We start from the raw sequence: 16648 nt of genomic DNA on the forward strand, positions 1-16648 counted from the left end.
TCATATGTTATGTTGAATACAGGTAAGAAGTTAGTTTCCTTGGTTCCGTTGTAAAATGAACACAGGTACAATCATTCACACAAAACATGTACAAGTATACAGACATCTGCACACTCTTAAAACATAAGGTCCAAATAGAGTTCTAGTGCTCTGAGTGAGGAAGAAAAATGTTTTACTAACTACTTTCTTCACATATTGCATTGTACAAGGATGCCCTTGAAGAATACTTACCAACTCAGCACAGAATACAGTAGTTAAATTACTAATTTCGACAGGCTGAATGAATCACATCACAACAGGTTTGAAACAACTGCATTGGCTGCGAACCCATTTCTGGACCCAGTTCAAAGTGCTGGATCTCACCTTTAAAGCCCTAAACACCTGTCTATAAAGACCTATATATCTCATAGTGGTGTAAGTAGCTCTGAAGAGACCTGTGTACAAGAACTGAACATGGGCCCCATAAGATAATTTCCGCATAGCAATCAATGTAAAACTCAAAAAGATTACTAACTTGGAAAATCCTAAGCACTCTTTCCAAACTAGAATTCCCATGATGGGACTGGTATAAAACCTGTATATGTTTGTAGTGTAGAGACGTGCCCACCAGCTACATCTTTCCCCAGTGCTGAAGGATGACACTTTGCCCGCACCTCTGCAAGTGGCAGTTATGACATTGCCTGTGGTTTCTCTATTATGATATGCTCACTGTCTCCTTGGTGATGGTGAAAGCTTAAGCCATCACCAAGCTTAAGCCATCAAGGTGTGGAGGATGTAGGAGAGGAAGCAGCATCTCACAAGGGCAGCTTGGTTCTCCTCCCCCTACTCCAAGAATAAATGGGATAATCATGGCAAAGAAGTTGTGATCCCTTTAAATATAAAAATGAGTAGTAAGGCTGCCAGGTAAGAAATATCTTTCTGTTCTAGAACAGGAATTTGTAATGGCTGGAGGCAGTTTGAAATCAAGCAATCCAGCAGATGTGGTAAGTATTTCAGCATCTCTAAATGCCAAATATTTTGCTTCCTTTTTTTTTTTTTTTTTTTTGGCTCTGTAAATAACCTTTGCCAAACTTAGTTCTAGAGACAGCAGGGGAAAAGATACAACATTGCCTGGAGAATAATCCTTACTGTGGAAATAGAGCAATTTGAACAGGAAACTACAGACAAATGGCGGTAAGACATTTGTTTTACAGTAAGACAACCAATAGGACAACCTTGGTTTGGGGAATAATCTGAAAAAGCTAAAAATAACAATAAAAACCATAGATTCCACCAAGTAAGAAAATAAACTCATAACAAAAATTGTGATGCAAGGTAAGTAATAATAAAAGGTAAGGAACATAACTTATTGCACTATTTCAGAAAAGAAGTGAAAAACTTCAAATATTAAGATCACCAGCCCAGAGGTATTGTTAACGAATGCAGCCATCTGGTTTCTTTCCTAGAGAATGAGAGGCAACACCATCATAACGTGCTCCATTAGCAGGAAATGGCTTGGCTTGAAATGCATGGTTTTCAATCAGTTTAAGAAAGCAACAGACTTGCAACAAAAAGTCCTAGGATAAACATTGGCCACATTCGCATGCGATGCAAAACTGGAGGTTGACGAAATTGTGAATTGCATCACAGATGTTCATCCAACCGTGGTTAGGCAGCCTCAGGTTTCAGTGCTGGGTGCCCCCCCCCTCCTCCTCAGCTGCCAAGGCCATATCCCAGTAGGATGCTGGAGGCCTCTGAACCGGTCCGGTTCCGAGCCAGTCCGGTGGTCCGGCATGGAGGGGGGTTGTAGCTTTAAGGGCGGGAGGTGGTACTTAACCCCCCCCCCGCCACTCTTCCCCCTCCGGCGCTGTGATTTTAGATGAAGATTCTGGAGCAGCAGCGTTCCTCCCTGCCGCCCCTGCCCCCATCGTTAGCCTGCAAGTGCCAAAGTAAGGGACACGCATGCGCCCATTCTGCCACGTGTGCGCACCCGCCACCGCCACGCATGCTCTGCTGACATCACATGTCGATGTGTGATCACCGGGTTTAAGAGTGCACGCTCTTTCAACACCATGTTCCTGCCTTGGTGGTGGGTCAGAGGGAGATACTCCCGGGCATGTCTTGCGCAGGCTGTTCTCACTGCTCATGCCTCCCTGCTGCTGACAGCAATCCTTGGGAGTGAGGCAGCAGGAGCCGCCAACACAGCAACCCCATCTCTGTTGGGTGCTTCTTTGCCACTGCTCTTGCCCTCTAGATTTGTGGGTGGGTCCACGGGCTCCTCCAGCAGGACCTGGACTCACATATGTTGTGCAGGCAGTAGCACACCATGATTAGCTTTGGCCCTAGATCTGGCAAAGAACCTTTCTGCCTCATCACGGGCAGCTGCCAACCCCATGGCCCCCCAATGCCCCAGTGTCCGCAGCAAGTGCCTCCTTTGCAGGGCTCTGTGTCTTGCTTCATCCTCCATGGTGCTCAGGACCATCTCCATTGTGCTGACGACAGCGATGCTTGGAGCTGTGCCTGCCATGGCAAAACTATTCCTCTCTTGCCAGCAGGGAGGTTAGGTGATGGCACACGCTCACATGGGGGCTTAAATTGTGTATGCCGCCCAACTGGGGCATCCAAATGGTTGTTATTGAGTGTATTAGTGTGTGGGAGTGCCCATCCACCTAACTCACAGAGCAGAACAAGGTGTCAGTGTTCCAGAGAGGGAGGAGACTTTCATTCTTTGTGTCCTGTCCAGGGAATGGTTTCGGGTATGATTTCAGGGAACTGCTTGGAGTGCTGGCTATCCCTCCTACTTCATGCCAAAGTGGCTTTGTGCATGGCCATCTCTTTCAGTTCTTCCAGTCTTTCCCTTCACTTCAGAGCAACCCAAGCATGTGTGTGATTGCATGGCCTCCCTTGCACTGTAGCTTTTAAAAAAATTTGGCGAGGCAAAGAGCGGGTGGGGGCAGTGCATTTCTGGGCTCCATTCCAGAGAGCTTGTTGTGTGAAGTCACCTCTTTAAATTTCTTTTTAAGAAAATGCTGCACTCTCTCCTTGCACTGGTTGGCAGTGCACTGGTACTTGTGGAGAGCCATCTGGTTGGAGATCCAGCTGCAGATGGCCTTGTTGTGGAACTGGTTCTGTAGTTGAGCCTGTACTCCCTTGTTTGTCCACATTTCCAAAGCTTTCCACACACCTTTTTGGAGGAATCCCCAGCTTGGCTGCTCTCCATGGTGTTGGTGGTGACATTGTAGCAGCAGAGGAATGGAACTGAGTGGCTGTTTGGAGCAGCTTTGCATCTGTGTGAAGCTAGAGGTCGTAGACCACCAAATGGGTTGTATCTCTTTTTAAAAAAACAACACTCAGAATGTGCCACTGTTGCCAGGCAGAATGGGGAAGAGAAAGGAGGATGGTGAGGGTGTGGCACTTTTGGCAATAGGTGGCCATTGAGAGCTGTGGTGTGCATAGAGCTACCACATCTCTGGGTGGGTCTGGGTCACCCTCTCTATTATTATGGTTCCAAAATCAGCATGGAACTGCGATTATTGCAGCATCTATATTCGTACATAATCCTGCCACCGCCAAACCTTAAGTTGTAAACTTACTACAAACTGAAGGTTCAAACTGGAGTTTGGCAAGAAAAACCACAGGTTGCTTCCATGTTGAAACCACAGTTGCATGCATTCAAACATAATTGAGTTCCACTCTCTGCTCCATTTAACTCCGGTTTCGTGTTATGTCCGAATGTGGAAACAATTGCAGTATTTCAGGAAGAAGGAAGTGTAAATGATCACATATAGTCACAATAAAAATGGAGTGAAGTCCTTTCTGGCCATAACAAATGGCTACTTGGGTTCTTTTCTGGAGTATTGACTTTTTCAAACCAGTCACAGAAGACATCTATCATGGTTAAACACTGACATGACCATTTTGATTACTGTTTTGCAAACTGAAAGATAATTTTCCAGTTTAAAAGGATCTGCAATCTATTTGTTCTGTCAAGAGAAAAAGATACTTCTCCAAGGTAAATAAAGATACACCTTTGTTTTTGCATGGGAACAGACTTGTGCAGAGAACTGGATGGAGGGCAATCTTTATTTGCAAGAAATGGCTTGGCTTGAAAAGCATCAATGTAATTCATGGTTTCTCACAAGCTTAAGAAAGCAACAGACTCATAACAAAATGTCTGGTGTGGGCTAAGAAATAGCAAAATTGTTGCTTTGTTTCAGGAAATAGACTGTTAAGAATCAAGTCATTTATTGCTAATGGAAGTGGCAGTTTCGTCCCATTTCTAGCCCACTGTCCTTTTCAGACCTTTCACTGAAGACTAAAGTGTGCAGACTTTCAAAGATATTGGTTTACTCATTGAGTTTTAATGATTTTTTAAAAAAATTCTAAATCTACTTGAAAGTGTCATAACTGCTTTGTTTCATTGCAGAAAGCCACAAAAAAAGTTCTGGAATTTATGTACATTATTCAAGCTCATTTTCAGGAGAATCTGCCCATGTGGTGAAAAATTCCCTGGAGGCCCCTCTTAAAGCCAATTAATCTTCTGAAGTAAGGTAAGTAGCCTATGGGGAAATAGCCCTTTCTCTTGTGCCTTCCCAATTGTGGAACCTTCTCCTTAGGAAAACTCGGTCGGTGCAGCTCTGATTCCTTTTGGTCACCAGGCGAAGCCTTTGCTCAGCTCTTTCAATGTTAATTTTAGATCAATTTTAATGCTGAAATTTTAGTTGCCTTATTTTGAATTTGGATTGTGTAATTCAATTTGTAAACTGTAATCCACTCTGAAAGTGCTTAAACTAAAGAGCGGGATATAAATAGCTGTCATATACATACTGTAACCAACTAAATATAAGTTTATAAACCTCAATCAGTCCCCTCTTGATCACTATACTAAAACATCCCCAAACAGTATAGACTTTCCTCATAGTAAAAGAGCTTCAATTGATTGCCACCTTTTGCTCTAAAGGAAAGAAATGAAACAATTCTGATGGAAATAAATTATTTATTCATTCATTTATATCTATGTAAACCACTTTGGGAACTTTTGTTGGAAAATGGCATATAAATATTTGTCATAGTTGTAGCAAGCAAGCAACAAAAGAACCCCAAACAAATAACTGGGAAAACAGATTCTTCCTGCCCCAAATATGGCAATCAGATAGATCCGGAGCATGAGATTATGCCAGACCAGAATTTTTGCATCTTTAATCATTAGAAATCACTTCCTGATTTCCAATTAAAATGTATTAATTTATGGTCACTTTGTAGCCAGTAGTTCTAGCACTTTCCCCTGTTTACTGTGATGACTAGTTAGCCTGTGTTTTGTTCTGATAAATGTGCAGACTGAGTTAGTAACAACATTTTAACCAAGCTGACCAGACCATGCTCTTTAACCTGTGTTAATAATTTCTTCCTTCCTGTAATCATTCCGGTTGCTGCTTTTCACAGTGCCAATTGGAATTCATCAACATGGTGAAACAAACAGGTTGATATAATTACAGATGAGAACTCATCCTGTCCTGTGCCAAGGTGCTCCTATTTCCCTCTGTATACACCTTACATAAAATATCCAATAGCTGCCTTTCTTGTCACTTGTCATATTGGTGGCTGATTGTTTTCTATTAAACAAGATCACAAGATCTCTTTACTCTTTAGCCAGACTCTGAAACTAATAATGAAAATGGTTATTGCTAGTCCCCAAACATGGGACTTGATATTTTGAACTACTGAATTTAATTGTTACTCTACTTCATGAGGTCAATCAGTTCAAACCCATATGACTTCCTAGTTTGCCTCTGCATTAACTGCACTTCCTAACTCAGTGTCACATATTTATTCTCATCAGCACATTCCTCCATCCCTTACTAAGTTCCCCAAGGAAAGCATTTCACAAAACAGAGCCTAAAAGGAATCCCTGAGAAAACGTACAGCCTGGCTCTTTCAAATTGGAAAGGCTGACATTTATCTCAAGCTTTTGTCTTCCCTTCCCTCTACTAGTTCATTACTGATCCTACAGTATCTGCAGTGGTACACAACTTTAATCAAATATGAACTATGTGATGCTAAAGTGACTAAATGTCAGAACTCAACAGACTTGAACCTAACACAGTCCTGCAGGGAAGCTCCTTACAACTGAATGTGGCCCTGTTCAGAATGTACACATGGCAAAGCAGACAGAAGTGCTTTCATCTAGGGCTGAACAGATTTCCCTCATTCTATTTCTTTAATGTTCTGTGGGTTTGCAATGCTCTCCTCCCAAATTCTGGTTTAAATGGAGAATTCCTAACGTTAATTCTGAAATTGGAGCATGTGCAGCGTGCTGCAATTTTCAGTCCCTCCTGTTCATTTGCATTTCCCCTGCTCTGTGCTGCTGATGTGCACATAGAGGCTGAGTTTTTGCAGTATGCTATTTATTAATCTTGATGTGATTGTGTGTTTCACTGCACCAAACTTCCTTTCCTGAAGTGTTTCACTGATATGCAAATACACTCCTGCTCATAGGTAAAACACCACCCTACAATAATCTTTTTGTACAATTGCATGCATAATCACAACATGACTAATTTTACACACTGCTTTATAGATGTGCATATGCACATTGATATGGCAGGAAGACATGAATACATGGAAGGAACTGAAAGCTGCAAGAACTGTTTATGTATGTAACTGTATATAAAATCTGGAAATCAAAGAACATGGAACAATGGACAATTGCTAATGCACTGGTTGCACCTCAGAAACAAGACCAATCAATTCAGACTTCTAAAATCCAGGGATAAACTTGGGGCAGAGAACTTTATAAGCATCTCAACCGTCATCACATGTAGTGATTACAAACAAATTCCATTTCTGACAATAACCTTTCTTTTTAAGTCTTTACATCATACCATGTTATGTTATAATACAAGAAATGTTGGGTTGTATTTTTGCATGTTGTGAACACCAGCTCTACTTTAAAAAAAGCCAACTAGAAGACTCATTAACAACATATTCCCAATGAAGCTGTACACTCTCTATATGTACGTGTGTTCCCCCCCTATAGTGAATGCATTCTCCTAGGGGAGAGTTTTGTGGGCTTTCCCCCCTTCTTCTGGCCTGGCTTTCTGAGGAATGATGACCCAGTGGGGATTTTATTGATTTGCTAACTATGTCACAGCCCATTTAAAACAAAATGGTATATGTTTTTGACAGGAGGAAATGACAAATTACTGTAGGAGAAGAATGGATAGACTTGAGTGATGGTAACGAAAAGCAAACACTCCTCTCTCAGGACATATGAAGAAAACTCTAAAATACGATGCTGTAAACAGGAGTGAATTAGGCTTTTTATGACAGGATTTAGTTGTAGAAGAAAGCAAAGATCATGAGCACAGTGACTCCCAAGACAGTGGTAAGCACCACTAATGCGAGTAATTTTTCAGTATTATTTTTGTAGAATCTTACTGGGATATCATTCCCCAAAAAGCAGAAATACAAAGCAGGCCTGAAATGTGTGTGTTAAAGCAGTGCTTTCAAACTTTTTTCATTAATGGTGCAGCGGGGAAGTAAGTTGCCTACAGAGCAAGAGGTTGCTGGTTTGAATCCCTGCTGGCATGTTCCCAAGGCTATGGGAGACACCTATATCGGGCAGCAGCGATATAGGAAGATGCTGAAAGGCATCATCTCATACCGCGCAGGAGATGGCAATGGTAACCCCCTCCTGTATTTTACCATAGAAAATCATAGGGCTCTGTGGTCGCCAGGAGTCGACACCGACTTGAAGGCACAACCTTACCATAGGTCAAGTCCTAAGCCTCAGGTAGTGCCTATATGGTATGCATATATGCAGTCCCTTGTACCTAATCGTGGCTTTGCATCTAGTATGCAGAGTCTGGGAGCAGACGACAGTGAAGTGTGGGGGAGGCAGCAAGACCACAGGCCAGACTCGAGTTAGAGCCAGGCTCTCCGATTCTTGTTCAGATGTGCCATAAAACCCTGCTGACTGTGCCTACCAGTGGGCCCATTCCCTAACACTTCCACACACTGTAGCCTTACACGTCATCATTTGTGGTGATGGCTACTAAAAGCAGAGTGGACCAATTCATGCAAGAGAGTCTGTCAATGATATAGAACCTCCTTGTTCAGAGGCATGATGCCACTAAATACTAATTTCTGAACTTCAACAGCCTTCTTGCCCTGTGTTTGGATTTCCCGGAAACATCTGGTTCACGGTTGTGGGAAACAAAGAACTGGACTTGGTGGACTTTTGGTCTGACCAGCAAAGCTCTTCTGTTCTTACTTGTCTTTTATCACTTGTTATTGTCAGTGGCCCATATGATGCACAAGGCATTGCAGGCAAACCTGATTAGCCCATACTGGTGCAAACGTGAAAGTCAGTCCCAGTTGTGCTGCACAAGAGTGCAATTGTACAACTACTTAACATAGTGCACCCAGACTTGAACAGTGGAACATACATAGTAGTGCTGAACAGTTGTGGGCGCTGATTTAAGTATCTGCAGAACTGTGCTCTAGGGCAACATTGCCAGGGCTGTGCACAGCAGCCTTAGTTGACTGGGGATGCCAGCATTGCCTTACACATCATGTGGGCCTCTAATTCTAATTAACATATCAGTAGTGGAAGTCACCATGAGGCTGCATATTATGCAGTGTTAGGTTTGATACTTGTACCTACAACTGCCAGAACCAGACATTAGCAGGATAAAATTAGCTTGCTGTAAAGGTTTTGGAAATGTAGGACTGGAGTTAAAGAAAAAACAAAACAAAACAAAACAAAAAACAAAATCCAGCACATCTAGGCCATATATCAATTTCTCCAAAGGTATGCAGTGTTGTATATCACCAAAGGTATGCAATGATATTCATTCAATCATTCCCTCTCCCTACACACACACACACACACACACACACCATCTATCTATAGTTGAATACAGAACTAGCCTAAGGAAGTAGCACTACAAAACTGCCTGGATGCTGATTTAAGTTGTTGGACTACTGCCCTGTCAAACATTCTCAAAATGCTTGATATAGCAAAAGAAAAGAAAAGATGGTTTCCTGTCCCAAAGGGGCTCACAATCTTCAAGAAGTGTGCAGATTTGTTTTTTGTTGTTGTTTTTCAGCTTGACAATAATTGAAGATCATGACCAGATTCTATTTGAAATTCATTGGGCAGCAGCTGAAACTTTAGATTATTTTACTGCTGGCTTTTTTTTAAAGGCTGTGTTATCTGATGTTGATTGTTTTCATAAGCCACCTGAAGGGTTCTATGTAATAGGGTAAAAATAGAAAAATACACATACGCATACACATATTTAGGGGAGGGGGCACCTACTGTTGCATTGCTCACTATAGGGCTGAAAGCATAACATTTGCCCCCTAATTAATTAGTGGGACTGGCAGCAAGCAAGGGGTCCCAGACTCAGGATTTTTAAAAGGCAAAGGCCAGGTCACAAGCTAGTGTGAGTGCCTACCCTATTCATGTTTAGAAGCTTTCTCACTTCCTTTCAAATAGCAGCCCTTTGAATAGTTTCCCCCTCAGGTTGGAGGCCACCACTGCAGAATCTCATGGAAGAGGTTGTGACCCCACCCCCCGCATAAGACTTGCTACAAGTGCATGGAAGAAGGCAAGCTGGATATCACCAAAATCAATTCCCTCTTCTCTGCACCAAATCTGATTTCAAAAGGGAAGGTTTTTCCTTACAGATTATACCCATGACTAACCCACTGTTTCCCTTTCAGGATTGCTTATCTTCTAATAGTAAGAAACACAAGGAAACTGTTTCAGTAAGAATCTAGCTGCAACTAGAATCGATGCTATTACATCCTTTTATTTCAGTTTCCCCAATCTATCCATATCCAATACTGATAGATCTTGAATTTCTTCAAAGCCATTTTTTTGATGTTACTACAATACTGTATATGATATTCTAGATTCATTTTCTTCCAGCTAAATCAGGCTAGGGCAAGTAGGGAAATTTTAAAAAGTGATTGTTCTTCCTGTTATATGGAGAAAGGAGTCCAATTTGTGTTGTGTATGTGTATGAAAGGCAGGACAAGAGGCAACACAGTAATACCAAAAAAAAAACAACAATGTAAGTTAAATGCATACTGTGTACTGACCAGATGGAGATCCATGCATGTCGAATTGTGTCTGCATGCATTAATGATGCAGTCGTCAATGTCTTGATCACACTTTTGTCCTGCGTATCCAGGGTTGCACAAGCAGTAGAAGCCATCAACAACTGTCATCATAACAATAAACACTGTTAACCATATCAGCGTACAGAGTTACAGTATAAGCAGTACAGCAAAAACCACTGAAGTAAAACTTAAAGATTAATAATATCAGCATTATCTCCTGAAACATATACAAGGCATCTAAAATGCAAACTGAAAAGGAGTACAATCCACTGGGAAGCTAACTTCTGGAAGCACCATTGGAATGAAAAAGAGCTGTGCCCTTCGCACTTACTTTGGAGAACTTTCAGTGTATTGTTGATTTCAAAGACCTATTAGTTAATGCCAACCGTGCTGGTCAATGTCTAACAACTATTTCTTATAATGCAATCTATGGTCAACCTATATTTGTCATCAATAACTATGGGGAAACTGTATGTCTGATGTAAGGAAGGTGACCAATTGAGAAACAATCAGGTTAATCAAGAGGCTGGTTAGCCCTTGATCAGTGCTACTGAAAGGGTTAAACTTGCACATCAAACGGACAGGACATCAGGGTCAGAAGCAACTTAGCCCCACCCCAAGGAGTTCCCAAGTGCATCTCTTTATTTCTCTCATATAAAGTGAATAGCTCTCATTAATTCCTATGAGGGAGGGGGAACAAAAAGCATTGCACTTGGGAACATAGGAAGCTGCCTTATACTGAGTCAGACCACTGGTCCAGCTCAGTATTGCCTACACAGATTGGCAGTGGCTCCTCCAGGGTTGCAGACAGGAGTCTTTCTCAGCCCTATCCTGGAGAAGCCAGGAAAGGAACTTCGAACTTTCTGCATGCAGGCATGTAGGTGCTCTTCCCAGGAGGCCCCATCCCCTAACAGGAATATCTTTCAGTGCTCACACACAGAGCTGTCTCCGTTAGCACATCCCTCACCCATCATAATGACAGATAGCATGCTAATCGGAAAAGTCAAAAATTTATATATAATTGATACAAGATTCTAGTGAAGTCTCCTTCAAAAGAAAGTGACCTTGGAAAAGTTGTGGAGAAATGTATGCATATGAAAGAGGCGAGAGGCAAGACTGTAGATATCCGGACCACACAAAGTAGTTTATATATGCAATGTAAAGGAGGCAGCTGGTTTAGGGTCAAACTACATGGGGATGGTCAGCAACATATCATTTTCCCTGGATGTATCTATTTTCTCTTCTTTGCTTTCTTACAGAATGCAGCCAAAGAGGTTGCAATCCCTGGTGGAAAGACCATAAAGGGGTCTGGGGAAAGCATCATCAAAAAGCCTCTGGGCTCTGCCTGTTTTTCCAATACAAGCTGTCCTCCTCAAGAGGGAAAAGATACAGGATTCAGGTACCTTGTCTGTTTTGCATCTGTTTTAAAGAAATAGAGAAAGAAACATTTGTTTTCTGGTGGTGCAATCTTCACACTGTGCCACTTTATCAAAAAGCAACTGCTCAAGAGCTGCAACTTGGCAGCCTTTATCAGCGCCTCTCATGTGCTCCCATGTTTCACTCCAAGCCTCCCAAGCTAACAACCAGTCCTTCCTCTTTTTCATCATTAGTGATGTAAAGAGAAACGTATCTTTGGAGAGTTACATCTACACAAGGGACCCAGTGACAGCAATGATTGCAGTTCTTACAGGCATAGATTTATTATAGCCTCACACAGGTCCCTGGGTTCTTCATTATCTCTAAGATTTACCATGTAATCTATGCTGTCACTCAGTCTCTGCACATGTAACTGCTATTACTCTCATTAAATGCTTGGAGCCCTTTGTTCCAATAGAGGTTTCCCCCCCTACTATTAGGTGATGCTTGGATTTTTCTTAATTCACGGTTTTAAGCTGGAACTGGAACAGAGCACGTTCTTTTCCTTTTAACTTGCAAATTAGATCTCAACAGTTATTTACTTGGACAGATACTCAGATCTGAATCTGCATCATAAGAGCCTAGGAAAATACATCAAATAATTTCAAATCCTTTGCTAAATATTAACTTCCATTTAAATCCTAGCAAGTATGGGTTTTTTCCTGCAACTCTTGCTAAACAAAATGGTCCAATGTATTGTTACAGCTGCTGGCCAATCTTCCTTTGTTAGGGAGATTGTTTTTTAATAGCTCAGGATCAGAGTTCCCTCTAAGAGGGATTCCCAGATGTTGACTACAACTTCCAGAATCCACAGCTGCAATGGCTTTTGTTTGGGGATTATGGGAGTTGTCATGAACAACATCTGAGAATCCCTGTTAAAGGGAACATAGCTCAGAACGATTGGTTGATGTTTATCCAGTGAGAGCTGATGGTTGTAGACCACCATGAAGGCTTAGGAAAGAGGACATTGCTCTCCACCCCCAAGGGGAAGAAGTTTGTGTAAGGTGTGCCTGAGGAAACAGCAGAGAGGCCATATTCACACGTAACGAGGAACAGAGGGTCCAATGGACCTGTGGTTCTACTCCCCACCTACCCCCACTCTTCTGTCTGAATTTGGATGTAACAAAGATCAGGGAGCCTGGGGAAACTGGCTGTGCAGGCTTCCTTCTTGCATGAAGCCCGCATGGCCAATCATGGCCGGAGAGAGGGAGGAGCTTTCTCCCTCAACTCTGGTCACAGATAATGTAGCCTGCAGTTCCACATTCAGATGTAATGCAGGCTGCATTGAACTTTGGGTTGGGATGACAAAACTCACTACAACCCAAGGATTCAAATTGGAGTTTAAAAAAGAAAACCTTGGGTTGCTCACCTTGAGGAACTGGAGTTTCCTGCATTTGGATTTGCAGGTCTGACAACCTCTGGCCCCTTAAACTCCGGTTTCACATTAAGTGTGAATGGAGAGAGAGAGAGAGAGAGAGAGAGAGAGAGAGAGAGAGAGCGAGCAAGCATACATGTGCACAAGCAGGTAATTGCCTGAACTCAGCTTGGGTTGTAAGACATCTATAGGACCATAGAGGAATCAAAACTCCATCCATCTGAAACCCAATGCTTGAGTAAACAATGCTGAATCTATCCACCAAAGGCAGGAAGCTAGTTTCCATTTGCTTATAGGGCACCACATTTGCTTATAGGGCACCACACAGATTTCTCCAGTGAATGAAAGTTACGACTTATTTGTTAATATGTCTTTGAAAATATCTATTTTCAATTTTCTAATTTACAATGTGGTTCATAACATTAAAAGCAAAGTACAATCCATTAAAATCAATAAAAACAATGAAATCTAAAAGCAATGAATCAACAGGTGCCTGTGCCAGATCATCACATGCTCTTGCCTGAAGTGGAGAACAAAATGGTGCCCCTCCCTTTTCCTTTCTTTTCTTTCTCCTATTAAAATCATACCCCCAATTCCTTCCTCCTTCAAAATCCCTCCATTGTCCTTTTGTTAGGAAGGGAAGAGGAAAAGCAGTGTGGTTGCATTTTGTCTTCCTTCCTTGGCAGGCCATCCATGGAAGGAGTGGGCTGAAGAAGGGCTGCTGTGCTGCCCCTGAGAACCAGCTCACAATCTGACACTTTAAGCAACCAGCTTCACCCTGCTTCATGGTAGGGTTCGGGGTGGCCCCATCAAGAGCCAAAGGTTCAATCTTTAATCTTCAAGGACTGCAGAATGAAAACATTTTTACCTGTCTCCCAAAGTAGGCAAATGTTAGGGTTGCAAGAACCTCTTGGAGGAGGAGATTTCAAAGTAAGCAGAAGATGAGAACAGAAGAGGCTGTTGATGCTACTTGTGCATCTATGAAAGACTCTATTCTGAGTAGTGCTTCAGTAGCAGACCTTAAAGTAAGTGTGTATCTGTGTCTGTGTCTGTGTGTGTTGTGCAATGTATTTCATATGGGAGAAGACATTTCTACCTGATAATGCATAGTTTTATTTTTTATTATTCATTTATTTTTTTTATATGCTGCCAGACTCCAATGGTTCTAGAAGGTTTATAATGGCTCTAGGTGGTTCACAATGAGGTCACATATAATTAGGTCACATATAGAAAGAAAAGGGATCTTGAGTCTACAGAGAGTTATGTTTAAGCAGCAGTCACTGAAATTTCAGAGATCATTATTGTTCAAAATATATTATATTTGGGATGAGGCTTTAGGAGATTCTCAGGAGATTTAGTTATGCTATTCCCTTTGAAAGCAGTCATTCCTTAAATCTGAATCTAACAGTTTAGCTGACAATCTACCTTAATCTGAACAACTAGGATATAAACTGACTTAATCCTATTGACATTGATGGGACTATATTCCCTTAAAATCCTACTGTTTTGGACCTAACTGGAGTGGATTGGGCTGAATAGTCTTTTGGCCAATGAAAATACATTAGAGAGTAATCAAAGTACTTTGAATAAGACATTTTTATCCTTACCTACTAATTACTAAAGTAAAAATTATAGTGTATGCTGCCCTAAATGCTTAGCCTTCCCTTGCTTATCCTGACAACAAAAATGTAGCAGTGGTGGCCCATATAATCTCTAAATGATTGCCTTCTGATAGGCACATGAGGAGTCACGTTAATCATGGTAGAGGGTCACTCCCCACCATCCCCAGAACAAACACTCTTTGTCTTTATACGCATGATCTCATTAAACGCAATATTCATACATATTTGTAGAATTCATTGGAAACACTGCCTCATTGCTCAGAGAAACTTTGTTTTTAGCGCCTGAAAATTATCCATCATGAAATATATTGCACAAAAGGCATTTGGGCTAATTGAAGCATCGGAAGAGACAACTCAAAAATCTCATTAGAATTTCTCATTAGCTGAAATTGTGACCCCTCTGGAAACATAAAACTCTGTGCCAGGAAATGAGGCATGTTGGCAAACTCCCTTCCTTCAGGAATAGGCTGCAGAGTTGGAGCCAGGGCACACACACACACGTCCTAGCTATCTGCAGACCTCCCTCCAGTTCAGTTGCTACATCAGCTTCAGCTGTGTGAAAAGGATGAGCACAACTCTCACCGTCATAGCAATATCCATGGAGGCAAGGGCTGGAGCTGCACTCGTCGATGTTGATCTCGCAGCGGGGGCCTGCAAAGCCCTTCCAACACTGGCACTGGAAGCCGAGAGGAAAGACAGTCAAATCCATCTCTTTGAGGCACACAGCTCCATTCTCACAGGGATTGCCACCCTCACAGGGCCTGAACTCACAGTTAAAACCTGAAAAAAGGCAGACAAGTACAGCTGATGCCACGAAGGAATGAATCTGTCTCCACAGATAAGCTTTGTTTATAATATTTATATGCCATTTTTCAGCACAAAGTTCACAAAGCAGTTTACACTGCAGTAGAACTGGGCGGTGGGGGGGGGGTCCCTATTCCAAAGGAGCTCACAACTAAAAGAAAAGGAATAGGCTGCAGGGGCCTAGAGCACCTTCCTTATGAGGCAAGATTACAACAATTGGGGATTTTCAGTTTAGAAAAAAAAGATGACTGAGGGGAGACATGATAGAGGTCTATAAAATCATTCATGGTGTGGATAAAGTGGATAAAGAGAAATTCTTCTCCCTCTCCCATAACACAAGAACCAGGGGTCATCCCATGAAATTGATTGCCAGGAAATTTAGGACCAACAAACGGACGTACTTTTTCACACAATGCATAATCAACTTGTAGAATTCTCTGCCACAAGATGTGGTGACAGCCAACAGCCTAGATGGCTTTAAGAGGGGTTTGGATAATTTCATGGAGGAGAGGTCTATCAACAGCTACTAGTTTGAGGGCTATAGGCCACCTCCAGTCTCAGAGGCAGGATGCCTCTGAATACCAGTTGCAGGGGAGTAACAGCAAGAGAGAGGCCATCAGGGGCATAGCAAGGTTGGTGTGGGCCCAGAGACAAGATTTTAAAATGACCCCCCATCACTGAAGCTCAGCTCGTGAAGTAAAGACATCTTAAATTAGGCTGAATAGTGGTAACAAAAAGCATAGTTTTATATATAGGTGTGTGTGTGTGTGTGTGTGTGTGTGTGTGTGTGTGTGTGTGTATCCTATGTGCCACAATAGAACATCATCCTAAATTATTTTTTTATTGTAAATTGTGGATGATGCAAGTCATTTAATGGTACTAAAGAAAAACATGCTGTTCTGGTAGCTCCAGGTCTTAACACTCACATCAGTTTTCGGAGGATGAATACAAATGAAGGAAGCCCGGGCAAGTGCATGGCTGGGGGAGTCAGTCATGTGACTTGCCTGTGGGGGGGCCCCAAGGCAGTTGGCCCCCAGACAACTGTCTCCCCATGCCCTATTATTGTTACTCCCCTGGAGGGTATGCCCTCAACTCCTGCCTGTAGACTTCCTGTGCCATCTGGTGGGCCATTGTGTGAAAGGTGAAATGTGGGTCTGACCCAGGAGGGCTGTTCTTATGTTCTTATGTAAGAGAAAGGAAGGAACGCAACAGCCAGTGGGAAACAATGGGCTCATTTTCACGACCAAATGGGAGTGGGTTGGATGCCTCCCAAACAACCAGAGCATCTTTTGGTCTCTGCAATTTACGAGCCCATATGGAT

At 42.3% G+C, this 16648-nt stretch overlaps 1 protein-coding gene across 1 annotated transcript in view; it reads right to left on the reverse strand.

Moving 5' to 3' along the window:
• Positions 1 to 16648, reverse strand: part of LOC128337917 (protein eyes shut homolog) — a 264499-nt gene that overhangs the window by 58278 nt on the left and 189573 nt on the right. The window contains exons 9-10 of the mRNA XM_053279638.1: positions 15106 to 15303; positions 10090 to 10211 (exon numbers count right to left, since the gene is read on the reverse strand). Of these exons, the coding sequence (XP_053135613.1) occupies positions 10090 to 10211; positions 15106 to 15303 (320 nt within the window). The remainder of the gene's footprint in view (positions 1 to 10089; positions 10212 to 15105; positions 15304 to 16648) is intronic.

The sequence above is a fragment of the Hemicordylus capensis genome, chromosome 1 (assembly GCF_027244095.1).
Source record: "Hemicordylus capensis ecotype Gifberg chromosome 1, rHemCap1.1.pri, whole genome shotgun sequence".
NCBI lineage: Eukaryota > Metazoa > Chordata > Lepidosauria > Squamata > Cordylidae > Hemicordylus > Hemicordylus capensis.